Source organism: Rutidosis leptorrhynchoides, chromosome 11 (genome assembly GCF_046630445.1).
Source record: "Rutidosis leptorrhynchoides isolate AG116_Rl617_1_P2 chromosome 11, CSIRO_AGI_Rlap_v1, whole genome shotgun sequence".
In the NCBI taxonomy this organism is placed as follows: Eukaryota; Viridiplantae; Streptophyta; class Magnoliopsida; order Asterales; family Asteraceae; genus Rutidosis; species Rutidosis leptorrhynchoides.
This window is the reverse complement of record NC_092343.1, coordinates 33,167,163-33,184,062: the sequence shown is the minus strand read 5'-3', so window position 1 is coordinate 33,184,062 and position 16,900 is coordinate 33,167,163. Positions and strand designations below refer to the sequence as shown.

Here is a 16,900-nt window from a genome sequence, read left to right as displayed (position 1 = left end):
CTCCAAATCTTGCTTAAAACCTCCAAAAAATTGTACCTAACCAAACTTGGGGGACTTAATGATGTGCGTCACGCCACGCTGCGTCACATGCAACGCGTGGCGTCCAGCTTTACTTTATTTGGAATCTTTTGTCAGATGAGCTTGTAAAAGTATATTCAAGTCAACGCCACATGTCTAGTAACGTAACGTGCTGGCGGTGTTGACTTGTTATTACTGAGCTGGATTAAAGTCCTACAGATCAGGAACGTGAAAAACGTGAAGTAGGTTGTAGGCATGATTAGAAGGTTCTAAAGACCGTTATTAAGACACTGGGCACTATCATATAACCGCCGACTATCTATCTATAAATAGTAGCCTTAAGCCTCATTTGAAGGCTAATCAATCTGCAAACACTCTAATCTTCTTTTCATTCTTACCTTGGAGTCTCGGCAAAAGACAAACAACACCACACCCTTCATATCCCATCTAACCGGAGGAACCCCTTCCGAAGGTTATGTTTATTCTTTTACTTACCTGCACTCGAACCAAACAAATTTGGTTTGATCATTATACACATATACATAGTCAAATAGTTTGTTTTGAATAGATGTTATGTTCTACTTGAACTACAAACTTACGTTCTTGGGCACTATTCATTTAGTCCTAAATATAGCGGGCCAAATAAGACTAGGCCCACAGCCCATGTTAGTTAGTTAGTAACAGTTAAATGCCCCAATGGACTTTCGACCCGACCCACAAACAACCAATTATGGGCAAACATTACCCCTTTCACAAATGATCTTTTTCGTGCGGTTCAGAAAACAGATGAAACAATGGTGGTAACGACTGCAACTTCATCTCTTTCTATTTTCAAATACCATCATCATGCTCTCATCAAATCCCCAATTCATCAATATTCACTATCAGTTATTTCATCACCATCAACAACAACAAAAACCCGTTACACCCACCACCGTATACTTCTACGACGCGCCACCGTAAACCGCCCAATCTCGGCTACCCAAGATGGTATTTTTCTGCTTTCAAAAGCAACCCCAGCTGAAAATTCTGGTCAACTTGTTGCCGCCGATAATGGTGATGGGGTTTCTGTTCTGATTTCAGTTCTTCTTTCAATTGCCTTTGTTGGCTTATCAGTTCTTACTATTGGGGTAAGGTACTGTTACTCTATTTTTTATTGCAAGTTTTGAACTTTAAAGTGTTAATGTGTTGGTTTACACTTGAAATCTAGTGGGTTGATTTTGATTTGCAATGCTGGACATTTTGGCTAAGAAAAAAGGTTGTTTTGACTTTTAGGTCAAATTGACCAGTTCAAGATTTGTAAATTATGTCATTCTGGATTAAAGATTACTAACAAAATAAAAATTGTTACTTCGGTACACATTGTTATGAACTGGCGAACAGTTCCAATTAAGTTTATTAAAGTTGATATCATTTTCATTTCTTCTCATTATTGAGAATCTGTGTTCCAACAGAAAAGTTTAGATAGATTTTTGTTGCGAAACATGTGTATCGGCAGGGACATGTTAGCCCTGTGTTGACTTTGTCAACCCATCCAGCAGTCCCCGGTAGCCCACTGGAGCCTGGCGAAACACCATCACTCATTTCCCCACAGCATGCCAGGCCCGAGAATCCAACCTGCATTGTTATTGTTGCAATCTTCGCATGCGTGGGACCAAGGGATCATTTGAGCCCGGTAAGAATGGTTTTTGATCCAATTATTTGGAAAATCCTCACCTAGTGGGAATCGAAACCTCACCTCCCCTAAGGGAGAGTGAGTCATTCACCACTAGGCTATTGGCCCATTCTTAAAGTTTAGATAGATGATAAGAACAATGGAGTATGATTTGGAGACTTGGAGTTTACAAAAAAAATGTTGACATAAAGTCAAACTGTTCACTTTATTTATGGCGATATCTTTACAGGTTTTATCCATACACTACTGAATATGCTTTAAGGTGTATTGTACAATATCACAATGCATGTTTGGTAATGTATGAACCAAAATTAGTGGCTTAAGGAATAAGGATCACTGACCATTTATTTATACTATTATAGCTTGATTTGTTTTATAATCTTTAATAACTACATCAAACTTTTATCGCAATTTAAGTCTCTAAAAAGTGGAAAATTGACTTTTGAAGTCGCACCATATATTATACTTCGTACATAGTTTGAATGAGGGTTTGTATGTGTTATCCAGGTAATATACATAGCTGTAACAGATTACTTGCAGAAAAGGGAGAGAGATAAATTTGAGAAAGAAGAAGCCGAGAAAGAAAAGAAAGGCGGCAAGAAAAAGAGATCACGACCCAGAGTCGGCCCCAAAGGGTTTGGACAGAAGGTCAACAATGAAGATGATTAACAGAATTTAGAAATATCCGGCTTATAAATCACAATTCGTGTGGACCTTAATTTGCATATTTAAATGTTAGAACATTGAAATTGAAATGTATTTTTTCACATCAACATCTGTAACACTTTTTTGTAAGTTTTGGTCATGCGATACGTCCCCAAATTGTTTTGAGGCGTGAACGAGCTAAAAAATATTGTCTTTGTGTGTTTTTTTGCAAGTAAACGGGCCAGAAAAGATCACGATTTTGTGAATAATGACAACTATGTCTCATACTCTCATATAAGAACCGGCAAAGTTCATTATGAGAACACAATGCAAGAATCCAATATAACCTGGTTTGTTCAAACAGATTATATGTTTCAATCGTAACCCGACCAGATCATTAGATCTTTTAGCATACTACTCGTATATATTTTGCAAAATTTACATGCGCGAACGCAAATAAAAAGATGGGCATGTGTCACAATCAAATTCAAACATACATTCTCAGCTGCATAAGATATAACTCTTATAATTCGATACATATGAGCGACAACTCGCCTAAGGCAACATATTTGTACAGTCACGACTACGTAGAAATAAAACAGTTCAGTTATTCTTCACTCATTTTTTACACCCTATCCAAGGAAACGTGAGCCTCGACTATGTATAATAAACCTTGAAAACTACGGCATTTACAGTTTCTTCTAGTACAAGTATTAAAACTTCATTTGCAAATCAGCAGCACATATACTGACCGTTTTCGATAGCAGCTCAAACTAGCCTCGGTTAGCTGTACAACTCTCTCTTCCTACGCCTCTTAAACATTGTGCGACAATTGTGCTGCAATTCTCCTTTCTATAAATGTAACCAAAAAACACAATCAATTCACATGACACTCGTATATAGTTTGAGATAGTCAACGTTTTGACTTTAAGAAAGTCAAAGTTTTGACTTTTAGAGTCAAAGTTTTGATTTTTAGAGAGTTAAAGTTTTGACTTCTATAGTGTCAAAGTTTTGACTTTGAAAGAGTCAAAGTGGTTACGTTGATCAAAATTATGTTAGATGTATATAAAGCGATATGAATACGTACCGCCAGCAGCAACAAGTTTCTCAACACGAGCAACAATATGTTTTCCATACGTGTACTTTTTCAGTGCGTTCAGATGAACTTTTATTCGTGACAGAATGTGTTCTCGTTCTTGATCACTACAAGTTTCCAAGACTTTTTGCACGACATAGTTTGCGAATTGATCCTTCATCATTGCCTGAATAATAAATGAAAAGTGTGACATTAAATTCATTAGAATGCACAGATCAACAAAATAAAAAAAGATCGTGAGATCTGTATCACTTGTAACTCCACAAGATACATTATTCTGTTATAGGTTTCCGAGTCCTCTAAGCTAACTTCGGATACATTATTCATGTCGATCAACCTCAAGGACTGTTACCTTTCTGCCATTTCAATAAAAAGTAAACAATTTCTGTTGCTTAGAGTGACGTGCCTAATGATTGCTTCACAAGACACTTAATAGATTTTATAATAAATATTCTCATATCATGTTATTGAAATGGCTGAGGACGACCTTCTTTGCTCTTGAGCTTGGTTGGTTTTCATTTACTTTTGTGGTTTCGGAGATGTTTACCGTAAAGGTGCATGAGTGGTGTTTGGTTTGTTACGGGTGGTTGGCTCTCTGCATGCGCAACAACTTCCACCTGGCATGCCTTTAGAGTTCTTTTTTCAATGCCTTTCGGCTCGATTAATCGAGGCAATTACAAGCATCGACTTAATTGGTGACTTAACTGCCTCGTAGAGCCTAAAATGATTTTCAGGCAGGCTTTAAAACCCATGAAAATTTGATTATACCATTTTCATGGCGACTTTTTTTTTTTTGCCGGAGGTCCTCACGGAAGCAATCTCTCTAAATCTCTCTACCTTGGAGCAGAGAGGGGATGACTTTTTCTTCCTGTGAGTGGAGAATTTTTTCTCGACTCGTGGTTAGAGAAACGACTTCTTTTCTATTCTAAGGTACGGGAAGGATTGTCTACATCTCACCTCCCCATACCTCGCATATGCGGGATTGGGTTTTGTTGCTGTTGTTGATTCTCATATCATGTTATGATATTAATCTGATTGGTTTAAACTTATTTCAAGGAATTATCCACCAAATGATTGGCAAGTTGCAGCAGCATGACTGATGGCGTGTACGGAGTAGACGATATGAGTGTGTTCACTTTATTTAATATGTTAATTAGGCTATGTATATAGTAATTTAGTAAATAATCTTATCGAATCAAATGAATGTTGCAGCTTGCTCAAATGGAACTTACGGTTTTCGATATCTTGAAGTGTAAGCTGATGACTCCAACTGCCTCATCTTTTCCTGAGAAGATTTGTTAACTTTTACTACCACTTGGTTTACCCCTAGGGCAGAATCGAGAACAAATCTTGTCATAAAAGATGAGGCCGTTGAAGTCATCGGCTTACATTTCACGATATTGAGAACCAGAAGTTCCATTCCAACAAGATGCAAGATTAAGTCGATTCAATGATGTTATCTACTAAATTCACCAAATAAATAGCCTAGTTTACATATTAAATGAAGTGAACACCCTCACATCGTCTACTTTGTACATGTCATTAATCATGATGCTGCAAAACTTATCAGTCTGTGATGGATCCATCCTTATACAATTTCTGAAAATAAGTTTAAACCCAATCAGATTAATATTATCACATGATATGAGAATGTATATTTTATTATAAAATCTATTAGACTGTCTTACAAAGCAATTATTAGGCACATCACTCCAAGCAACTTAAACTGTTTACGTTTTATTGAAATGGCGGAAAGGTAACGGTCCATGAGGCTGATCGACATGAATAATGTATTCGAAGCTAGCTTAGGCACACACGCGCGCGGCTGGCCCAACTTAAATGAGATTGATAGCTTCTTTATGTTCTAACATTCACACACACACCGTCAATAAAAACGAATAAAAAAAGGGTTGTCTCATCTACCTGAAGAGGCTCGTTTTCATCGGTGGTCCCAAGCATCTCAGTCACTAGAAGTTTGCGTTCACTAGCGTCACCAAAAGTCAAACATTTCTCGACAACGTTTGATGCGAATTTCTGTTGACTCATTTGAACAATCTTGCCAGCCAATTCATGGATTATTATAGATCGTTCATTTGGCTTTCCATGTTCCAGTACATGCTATTTTAAACATAGATATCATGAATAATTATTAATTATTTAATATGAAAGTGATATAATTATTAAATATGAAAGAAAATTATCAAATCACAAGTGAATTAGTATGTGTTACGCACCTGAATGACATAATTTCCGTACTGATCTTGTGCAAGCATGCTTACACAAGCAAGAATCTCATTCATCACCTTACTTTGTGTTTCTTGATCCTCACAATGTTCAAGCACCCTCTACAAATTGAATAAAGAAAAAAATATGATATAATTTCCGTTTCTTTTGAAGTTACAATGAGTTAGATTACACGTGCAACTACAACTGCAACTATTTTAACATATTGAACTAGTAGTTTACCCGCGACATCGCAGATTAATTAATACTAATAATAAAATTAAAAATAAATTTAATTACTAATAAATAAGTAATAAGTAATTAATTTAGTAACAAATTATAGTAACTAAATAGAGACAAATAACTAATTAGGAGGGATGTCACCTTAATTAGAGGAAGGACAAATAATGTTTTGGTTGGAATTCTAATCAATGGTTAAAATTCAAATCAATTATTGAAATCCAAATCAATGGTTAAAAAATAGAAATATGACACCATCACCTAAATCAACCCAAATTAATGGTAAGCTTATGATTTAACATAATCATTTAACAGTAGTAATTGAATACACTTACTTAATTAACATTTTCTCTTTATATACAAGTTAGAAGTTAGATTGTTAGTACGTTGATTTGGGTAGAAATTTAAAACGAAATATGAACCTGGATAACACGACAACCATATGGATGGGTAGAAAGTGTAACAACTTGATCATAAAAAGTAGTAATAATGAACTGAATATGTTGTTCGGGCACACATTCAATGCACTTTTGAATAACGTGATTCCCGTTCTGATCACGTACACAACGCATAATTTGACCATCGAGCTCCTCCACCATTTTGATCTTTTGGTCCAAGTCAACAACTTCAATCGCCTGAAAAAGTCAAACCTTAAAAACCAAATTGGAAAAAAAGAAAAAAAAAAAAAAATCATTCAAAAAACACCATAATTTTTTACCTTCTGGATAACACGGCAACCGTACATTTGAAGACTGAGTGTCAATACATGCCCTAAAAGCTTTGCAGCCATTTCTCTTCTTTGAGATGGCATTCCATGTTCGAAAAACTGAAAATGCAAAAAGTCAATTAAAAATGAAAATGCCAGCTCTATTTTGTGGGTCCCATTTAACAATAACTAAACAAAGATGAAAAAGATTATACCTTTTGAATCACATAATTCCCAAAAACGTCGGTCATTAATGTAAGAGCCTGTGGGAAAATTTCTTTGAAAACCATGTTCTTTTCTTCTGTAGTTGCGGTTTCAAGTTTCTGTTGTATGAAACGACTCCCGTATTGATCCGCACTGACATAAATAAGAATTAGATCCGCACTGACCGATAATATAATAGTTTCGAATGTACATGTATTTATACATATTTATGTATGTGTATATATGTATATGTTTGTATATCTGTATATGTGTGTGTGTGTGTGTATGTCAGTATATGTATATATATACGTATATGTGTTTATGTGTATATATGTCTATATGTATATGTGTGTATGTATATGTGTGTATGTATATGTGTGTATGTGTGTATGTGTATAATATGTCTATATGTATATGTGTGTATGTATTTATATGTGTGCATGTATATATGTATATGTGTATGTCTATATGTATATGTGTGTGTCTATATGTATATGTGTGTATTTCTATATGTATATGTGTGTGTCTATATGTATGTGTGTGCCTATATGTATATGTGTATGTCTATATATGTATATGTGTCTATATGTATATGTGTGTGTATGTATATATGTGTGTATGTGTGTGTGTGTGTGTGCGTGTGTGTCTATATGTATGTGTATATATATCAATATATGTATGTGTATAGATATATGTGTATACATATGTGTGTAGATATATGTGTGTATATATATGTGTGTATATATCAATATATGTGTGTATATGTATATATATACCTGAATTCCACAACATGGCCAGTGATTTCAGAAAGCTCGAATGACTTAGTTTTATTGCTCTTAAATTCTTCAAGTAACGACGACCCAAAACTATTATCACCACCATCTAAATGCCATGGCGCCATAACGCCACCACCACCGCCACCTAAGTTTCTCATTTGAGGAGAGAAACGTGTATTAAGTTCATCGAGTCTAATTGGGCTTCCTGGGCCACGAGGAGAGTTAGGAATTTGGTTCATTAATGGGCTCCCGGGATACGATAAGCCCATTCCATAACCATGGTTCCCATAGTAACCATGTCGGTTTGGACTAGTAGTCTGAACACCATATTGTGACTTATGTGGTGGCGATATTCCAAGATACGCTTTTTGAAGTAAATCGGTATACGAATTGGGTAACGGGTCATTTAGGGCAGCTAATTGGGCAGCGTATTCGGTTGTCCTTAAGTATTGCAAATACATCGGGTCAATAAAAGACCCATTTCCCGCCATATGGGTCCCAATCCTGCCCGGGCTATGTGAATCCAATCCGAATCTCGAAGCGGCGTTCTCGAAAAGTGGCGGCAGATTCAAATTGCCGCCTTGACCCGCCGCCATTTGTGGCGAATTGACTGAATACCGGGTTGTACCATAGTTCGAATATGATGGGTCCCACCCACCGTAGAAGTTATTACTCGATCCATCAACATACAGATTATTAGGATTTTGATCAAACTGGGACCCGTTTGACAAATTAATTCCCGATAATGCTGACGCTAAATCGTCCGAACCTTTCGATTGAGACGGGCCACCGCTGAAAAGATTTTGACTTTTTGTATTGGAGTTGACTCGATTACCTCCAATAGGAGTTGGAACGGGGCTAGGGACCCGGGCAATGTGTTGCGGGTCAGGGGTCCCACTTCTTGATAAGGAAGCGGCTAGTGCTGCAGCATAAGAGTATGATGTTGGTAAACCGTTGCTGAGTTGGCTTTGGGTTTCAGTGGGACCCAGAGTTTCATCGTTATTATCGAAAGTATTGCGGCTAGCTGGTCTAGACGGATGATTAGAAGGTGGGGTCGAACGGCCCATATCATCCTGCACACAGTTTTACATGATTAGTTCCAACATCATAAAAACATTCTATCACCTAAACAAACAATTACGTGATTTTGTGATCCAATATAACTTGTGAAACTAAAATGAATCGAACCAAATAGAACATAATCCAAAACACCACTAATGCACATACAATAATGTGTTCAATAAACTAAGCCTTAATAATGTGTACAATAAACTAAGATGAAACTTAATAACCATTCAGTGATAGTAACATAATTTTAGTAACACGGCACATAAAAAGCAAACAAAAAGTATGCTTTTTGGTTTATATATATTATAACATAAGACATAATTCAGACAACATTCTACACTATTTATATATATATATATATCATATAAACTGGTGAGCTGGCTATATTTTCATATCCCCCAATTAACACCTATAAAGCTAATAGCAAAAGTACTCGGATGCAAGAAACTATTTTACAGTATAACCTAAATAATCATACCCAGATGATAATATAGCAAACTTAGTAACCTGAGCTGATAAAAATCGAATCTTGATCACCAATTGCACTAAGATGAAACTTCATAACTATTCAGTGATAGTAATACATTTATAGCAACAAAACACATAAAAAGAAAACATAAAGTTCATATTGATAGACGCTAAAGGAACAATAATTCACCTGAAAAATCTCAGCAAGGCTTTTCTGTTTGTTACCTAACCCTAAATCAGGCAAACCGATTAACCCATCGCCACCCCACTCAGCCGAACCCTTAACTTTCTCAGCATCAGAATTCTCGGTTTCTTGTTTCTTCGAATTAAAACCAGGCGGCATTGAAAAAAGAGACACCCCACCATCACCGCCGCCGCCACCATCAGTCCGATTAGCGGCCCTCCTATCACCAATTCCTCCTAAACCGACCCCACCACTGCCACTTTGCAATCTTTGTGTAAACCGCCAATCCTCTTTCGACTTAAGTGGTGGCGGCAACCTAGGGTTTAGATTAACATTCGAGTAATAGTAGGATAAATAAGCAGGATCAGCCCTAAGTTCTTCCTCAGACATAAATCCATTACCACCAGCAAACTCAGAAAATGCTAAATTAGTACTATTGCTTCCATTATTATTATTAGTACCAAATAAACCACCAATTGCACTTAAAGAACCCTCTACGGTCGGTGGGGCCGACCCACTTCTATACATATTTAACATCCTCTCATGATCATCGGCTTCTCGCCTTTGTTCATGAAGCAACAATCCTATTTCTTTCTCTAATTCGTCCCCGAAAGAACCATCATTCATCGGTCTCATACCCAATTCAGACAACATTCTATACTATTTATTATTTATTTATATAAACTGGCTATTTGTTCATACACCTCAATTAACACCTATAAAGCTAAAAACAAAAGTACCCAGATGCAATAAACTATTTTACAGTATAACCTAAATAATCATACCCAGATGATAATATAGCAGACTTAGTAAGCTGAGCTGATAAAAATCGAATCTTGATCACTTATACAGCAAATTAAACAAACCCTAAAAAACCCTAATCACGAAAGTAAGAGTCTTTGTGGCTAAATATGATCTAATACCTAAAAATCAGTTCTTGATAACCAAAAAGATCAAAACTTTATGATCAAGAAACGCACAAAAACGGAAATTAACAAATTATAAGATGTTAATATAAGAGAATCATAATTTTGGCAAGTTTAAAATTACTATTTTTACATTAGATTGTAAGAACGGCAACTTTGAAGAAAAGGGTTGCCAAAAAAGATATATAGAGGCGAGTGATAGTGACGAGGGTTAGTTTATATTGAGCTATATGTATTGTATATGTATAAAGAATGAAATGTATTGTATATGTATGTGTGAGAAGCAGGTTAAACAGGCGGCGAATTGATTCTTACAGAGGACCCTTTTAGGGTTTTGTTATTTTCAACCACTACTGGCTGACTGTAACAAAAACTAAACTCAGTAACTTAAAATATCCCCAATAACTAACTATTATGACTTTGAGCCAGTGTGTTTGACTAATGAGACTGGTGACAACATTATTATTGATTGATGGTACCTAAATTTAAATGCAAAAATGCTTTAGAAAAATAGTTAGTACATACATAACATTCATGTAACAATGTTAATAACTTAGAGTAATTTTTAAAGATTTTTGTGCACACATATACGTGTACAATTATTGTTAAAGATGGATTAATTTTATAGAATCCAGTGAGGCAGTGATGATAATATTTTGCAATTTCATAAAATTCTTCGTTGATAAATAGATATTTGGATAAAGAAACGAAAGATGGGAAGCTACGTTGTGTTACTCAACCACATAGAAATAACAGTAATGGATGCTATTTATCAAGTATTGAATAAGTTTTTACTGATATATTCTTATAATGTTAATGTTAATGTTAATGTTAATAATGTTAATAGAAAGCTATGTGTAAGGTAAAAAACATTTTTATTGTGTTATAGTAATATAAAAATAGTTGTATATAAATAGTAAGAGATGAGATATGGATAGATCGATAGATTGCCACATAAAGCTATTAGATTGCTTGTTATAGGAATAGTGTAGAAACTCTGCCCCAATGCTAAGTTGAGCCATTGACTCACAAAAGTGACAAAAAAATGAGGTATTGGCGGTAAACATGTGTATAATGATTAGTGAATACGGAGTACCATATATTCCTAAAAGTAGTTTGTGTGCTTTTTTATTAGAAGTTGTCATGTTTGGGAATTTCTTTTTTATTTTGGGATGTGGTTTAAGTGTTACTTTTAGTATAACGTATTGTAGTTCAAGTGGTAGTGATCTGATACTTTTTGTTAGATGTCAGAAGTTTGACTCGTGAGGATTACAACATTGCACACAAGGTTATCTCATGACCTTGAAATTCATCCAAGGTGGCTTTTCGCACGTTGCGTTGTGGGGGCAACGGGGAGGGGGTTTTACCGGCCATGACTTCGGATTGGTCCAGGTTTCTTCCAAGGCAGCAGTTGGGGTGGGTTATGCAACTGCGAGAGATGATCGCGTGAGTGGTTTAGTGTCCATGGTTGATCTCAAACTGCTGTTAAAAAATGTGAAAATATATAGGCGGAGAGGAAAAGGAAGATAATGAAGGTATCGCGTTGTGTTGCTGTCTTTTAAACAATACCAACGTGAAATTTGTTGATTGTATAGTTATAACAACCCTCACTTTTTCATTCTGAATTTACCAGATTTCCCTTAGGGTTTCATTTCCTGATCCTGTGTATTGTCATTAGGGTTGTTATCTAGATAATTAAATGCTCTATAATTAATGCACGAATTTATTTACCTTAAACCCTAACTAACCCTAATACTAAATTAAAAATATAAACTGTACGTATTAATTTAAATTGTGACAATTTATATAGATTAAAACTAATAAGAATCTATAAACCTATAAAAGTTGACTCATATTTCCATTAATTAGGTTACTTACCCATGTTCTTGACCAAGGTTAGTTTCTTAACCATCCCACTCACCACACACCATAACTCCATTTTTACTACAATTAATAGGAAATATTATTTAATCAATGAGAATAAAATAAATGTTACATTATCGTATAAATTCTCTAACTATTTTGTGCCACCACATTACAATTTATTTTAATAAATTTATATTATTTATATATTGATTGAGATTTAATGGGAAAACTTTTGTTCTATTAATAATTTACAATAATAAAAGCATTAACTCATGAAATGATATGAGTTCCATCATAAATTTGTTATAGCACATTTTTGTTTTCTTAATTTTAATTCCTATTTTAACTTCCAACTTAACCATCAATGGAAGGGAATATAAAAAGAAAAACATAACTAATAAAAACACCTTTCATTATCTAAATTTACTACTTTAATTGTAACTCTTATAAAGGTAATAAAAGGTAAGATAACCAATTAATTCACATCACCCACTATATATACCACTATTTGGAAGGATAGCCCCAAAAATGTGATTTTATTTTTCTCACCAATGAAAAGAACTTCTCGATTGTTCTTTATTCATCTTAGATCTCATATGTACATGTCAAGAAAGGAATTATCATCTCATCTCATCCCATATAATATTAATTGGAAAAATATGGTCACACATATTGGAGAATGCAAATTAATATGTTTTCCTGCTTATTCGGGGTAGCTTCTTTTGAATTTGTCTTTTGCTTTGATTCTTTTTATTTCGTTTCGATTGTTGTATTTTTGTTTTGTTCATTTTCATCGTATAGTTTTTTGTTAGTGTGTAAATAAATATAAAGCTTATTTTTACTTTGATATAAGTAAATGTTTAACATGTATCATCTATGTTTTAAATGTTGCATGGGTAAATGTTAAGCATCACGAGATTATCCAAAATTGTGAATTTGTTGTATTATTTATATTACGATGTACATTTATTTTTTACAGTGTAAATTAGTTGTATTTTTTTATAATGACTTTACAAGTCCATGCCAAAAGTGTGAACGAAGTGTGAAAGCATCTAGATAGTCCAAAAATAAGTGAATCAATTAATTTGACGTGTCTCTCAAAATAGTATGCAATTGAATAGTTAAAATAAAATTATAAAATTAATGCATTATAAATGAAGTGATAGTTAACTGTAATACATTTAATTCACGAGTTAGTTTTTGATGACTATATGCAATAAAGATATGATAGAGTTTTAATGTGGATCATAAACAGACTAAAGTATATGACTATCACTTGAAGAAACCGTATGAATTAACATGCTCTTGGTTATAAGAGTTCTAACTTCACGTATATTTTTCATCAATATCTTTTCTAGACTACATATAATGTAGAACTACACATATATACATCTTTATTCTTCAAATTTTTGCCTTTTGTACTGATATGGCGTGTTGCGTGTGGTAATGATACGACGTGTGAGTATGTATCTTACTTTACCTCAATTCCAAAACATTATATAACTCCTATTTTACAAACTTCATATCATTGATGCTCATACTCAATATTACTAACATCTTCATGTAACCTTAAGTGTCATCTTTATCTTATATTTCAAAAACAATAATATTAAAATGTGAAACAAGAAGTGCAACGCACGGCCTTTGCCATCTAGTTAAGTAAAAATTATTAAAAGACATGACTAATAAATAAGGATCACATAAAATGTATTTTACATAAATGTAACTTTATTAATAAAAAAAATATATAGTATATAAATAAGCTAAAATGCCGAAAAAAGTAATAAATATATATAACTATAAATAGTCGGCTAGATTAAAAGAAGATAAAGGATAATACTTGATCATTAAGCCAAAACCAAATCCTAGTCTAATCCTAATCTTGTCCTAGATCACCAAGTAAATTCTAGGAATCCTAATGTGTTTACAACTTGTTAACTCATCTATAAAAAGGCTCAAGTTTTCCCATGATTTGCATCACCAATTAAACTCCAAATCCCTCTCATTCCCTTATGTTATTCTGCCTTCCACTACAGTCCTCTTTTATCGACTAAATCAACCCTCCAAACAGCCTTATTCAGTCGACATTCAACCCCCACCCAAAAGCCTGCAACTCGCCACCTTCTACAGCCCATCAAATCATCATAACTACCATCAAACCTACTGTTTCTGCTGTATATTCGCCACTTTCACAGCCCACAATCAACCCCTTTGTTGCTGCATTTTTGCTTGGTATCCTGCTGGTGTATTCGTGACCAAATAGACCCAAGAATCAGTCCATTGTTGCTGCATTTTCTTGCTGTTTCTGTCGACCAAAATAGTCCAAGATAACCCCTTGTTTGATCGTGATTGTTTGCTGCTGTGAATCTGTTTTTAGTCGACCCATAATCATCATCTTGTTCTTGATATTAATCTCTAAAGGTATCCCTAAAACCCTAGTTAATCTTGCTTTTAAATCAATTACTTTTAAAGTTATATTTAAGTATTATGTTAAGTATATTGAATTAAGTATGATCATGAAACATGATGGTAGGTGATAATGAATATGATTATGAATAAGTTAATGATGAAGTTAAAAGTATGATTATGAAGTATTATGAATCATAATAATGATATGAACATGGTTAAGATAAAAGAATGATCATGATTATTAAGGTTAAGTTGTGATGTTATAAGTAATATAATCAAGTATGAATTATGAAAGTAGATTATGAATAAGTTATAAAATTAGTTTATGAATGCCTGTTGAATTAAAGGTATTAAGTTAAAGATTATGAACATGAATAATTATTATGATTAGGGTTGATGAATATTAATGTAATTGTATGATTAATCATGTAGTATAATGTTATTAGGTTATACTTATGATAAAAAGTTATGATTTTATGGATTAGTAAAGTAGTAATGATAATGATATACATGCATGCATGCATACGTACGTATGTACATGTATACATTGTAGATATAAGTATGTGTGTGTGTGTGTATATGTAAATATATACATACATGTATGTGTATGTGTATATGTGTATGTATATGTACGTGTGTATGTATGTATGAGTGTGTATGTATGTATGAGTGTGTATTGTGTAAGTTATATAAGGTTAGTAAAACATGAAAAGTAAAGTAGTTATATGTATATATATGTACCACCTTTACATTAATGTATATATAACACTTACATAAAATATACATGTATATCATATAGCTATAAATACATACATGATGATAATAATAAATAATATATATATATATATATATATATATATATATATATATATATATATATATATATATATATATATATATATATATATATATATATATATATATATATATATGTATTTTTAGGTATCACCTTTGACTTGAGATATATGTAACACATACACATAATATATATATATCACATAGTTATGAACATATATATGTATGAAAATAAATAAAGAATATATATATCATATAGGTGTATTTATATATATGACACATATAATGATAAGATTTCATAATAGTTAATTAATTAAAGAGTAACACTATTATTATTATTATTATAACCTATAAACCTAACTATATAGTAACACTTTAATTACACTAAGTATATTATCACCTATATACATAATTAATAAGTATATTAATAATTTTTTATGTGTATACACCTATAACGTGAAGGTTATAATTAAAGATAATGTACAAAGACTACAAACATTACCGCTACATGTGGCCTAGGGTGGTCCTTGTTGACTTATGGGAACCACTTGTGGATTTCGAATGCCATGACTTAGATTCTGGTCAAGAATCCTGGGCGCCCGGTAATAACAGATCATTCGAGTGACTTGCATGATAGCAACAAAGTTTGGTCAAGATTGTACAACATCTTTGTGAAGAATTATAACCCGAACTTCTTAAACTAGAAGCTTACTATAAGTGGAAGCTTTCCATAAATAGCAGGTTTCCAAAAATATGAACTTTTCTCGAAAGCCGTCACTGTTAATATATTTTGCTATATTAATAAACTAACTTCATGTCTGTTAGACATTAACTAATCAAAGATTACATCTCTAGGTTGAGATCTCCGATTACATACTCCGTTCATACTTCTTACGTGGAATATATTACTTGCTACTAAGGTGAACTTCATAGCCCCTCTTTTTACTATTTCATAACTGTTTTATAACTTTGGGGTGAGACACATGCTTGCTTTTAAATGATTTACAATTTAGACACAAGTACCTAAACTATTTGATATGCAACTTCGTGAGACTTTTGTTAACTTGTATTGATTATATCTATAACAACCCTCACTTTTCCATTCTGAATTCACCAAATTGCCCTTAGGCTTTCAATGTCATATCCTGTGTATTGGCATTAGGGTTGTTATCCGGGTATAATAAATAAGGTAATTAATACTTAAACTCTAATATTAATTAAAACCCTAAACCTAACCCTATACATTAAATACGAAACCCTAATCCTATTAAATATTAAATATTAAATCCAAACCCTAAAAACTATTATAAATAATGTTATTATTATTAAATAAAATGTATTTTATATAAATGTACCCTAAATAATAAAAATATATAATATATATATATAAATAAATATTAAAATACCGAAATAAAAAAAATATATAAACTTATTATATAAATCGGCTAAATAATAATAAAATGGAGAAGGGAAATTGATTGCTAAGTAACAAAGCCTAATTCTACTCTAATTCTAACTTGCATCCTTGATCACCAAGTAAATCCTAGAATTCTAATGTGAGTACAATTTGCTAATTATCTATAAAAAATGCCTCATGTTTC

General features: G+C 33.2%; 2 protein-coding genes across 2 annotated transcripts; one reads left to right on the top strand and one right to left on the bottom strand.

Moving 5' to 3' along the window:
• The first annotated feature begins 723 nt into the window (after window positions 1-723).
• Window positions 724-2,601, top strand: LOC139876590 (uncharacterized). The gene is made up of 2 exons (XM_071863929.1): window positions 724-1,148; window positions 2,201-2,601. The coding sequence occupies exons 1-2, from the start codon at window positions 813-815 to the stop codon at window positions 2,360-2,362; spliced, it is 498 nt and encodes a 165-aa protein (XP_071720030.1). The 5' UTR covers window positions 724-812; the 3' UTR covers window positions 2,363-2,601.
• Window positions 2,602-2,818: 217 nt separating this feature from the next.
• Window positions 2,819-10,270, bottom strand: LOC139876587 (pumilio homolog 1-like). Its single transcript, XM_071863927.1, has 9 exons — window positions 9,310-10,270; window positions 7,584-8,656; window positions 6,819-6,960; window positions 6,616-6,723; window positions 6,320-6,532; window positions 5,669-5,779; window positions 5,358-5,552; window positions 3,426-3,600; window positions 2,819-3,190 (listed from the first exon to the last, which is right to left on the bottom strand). The coding sequence occupies exons 1-9, from the start codon at window positions 9,955-9,957 to the stop codon at window positions 3,153-3,155; spliced, it is 2,703 nt and encodes a 900-aa protein (XP_071720028.1). The 5' UTR covers window positions 9,958-10,270; the 3' UTR covers window positions 2,819-3,152.
• Between the last annotated feature and the right edge of the window lie 6,630 nt (window positions 10,271-16,900).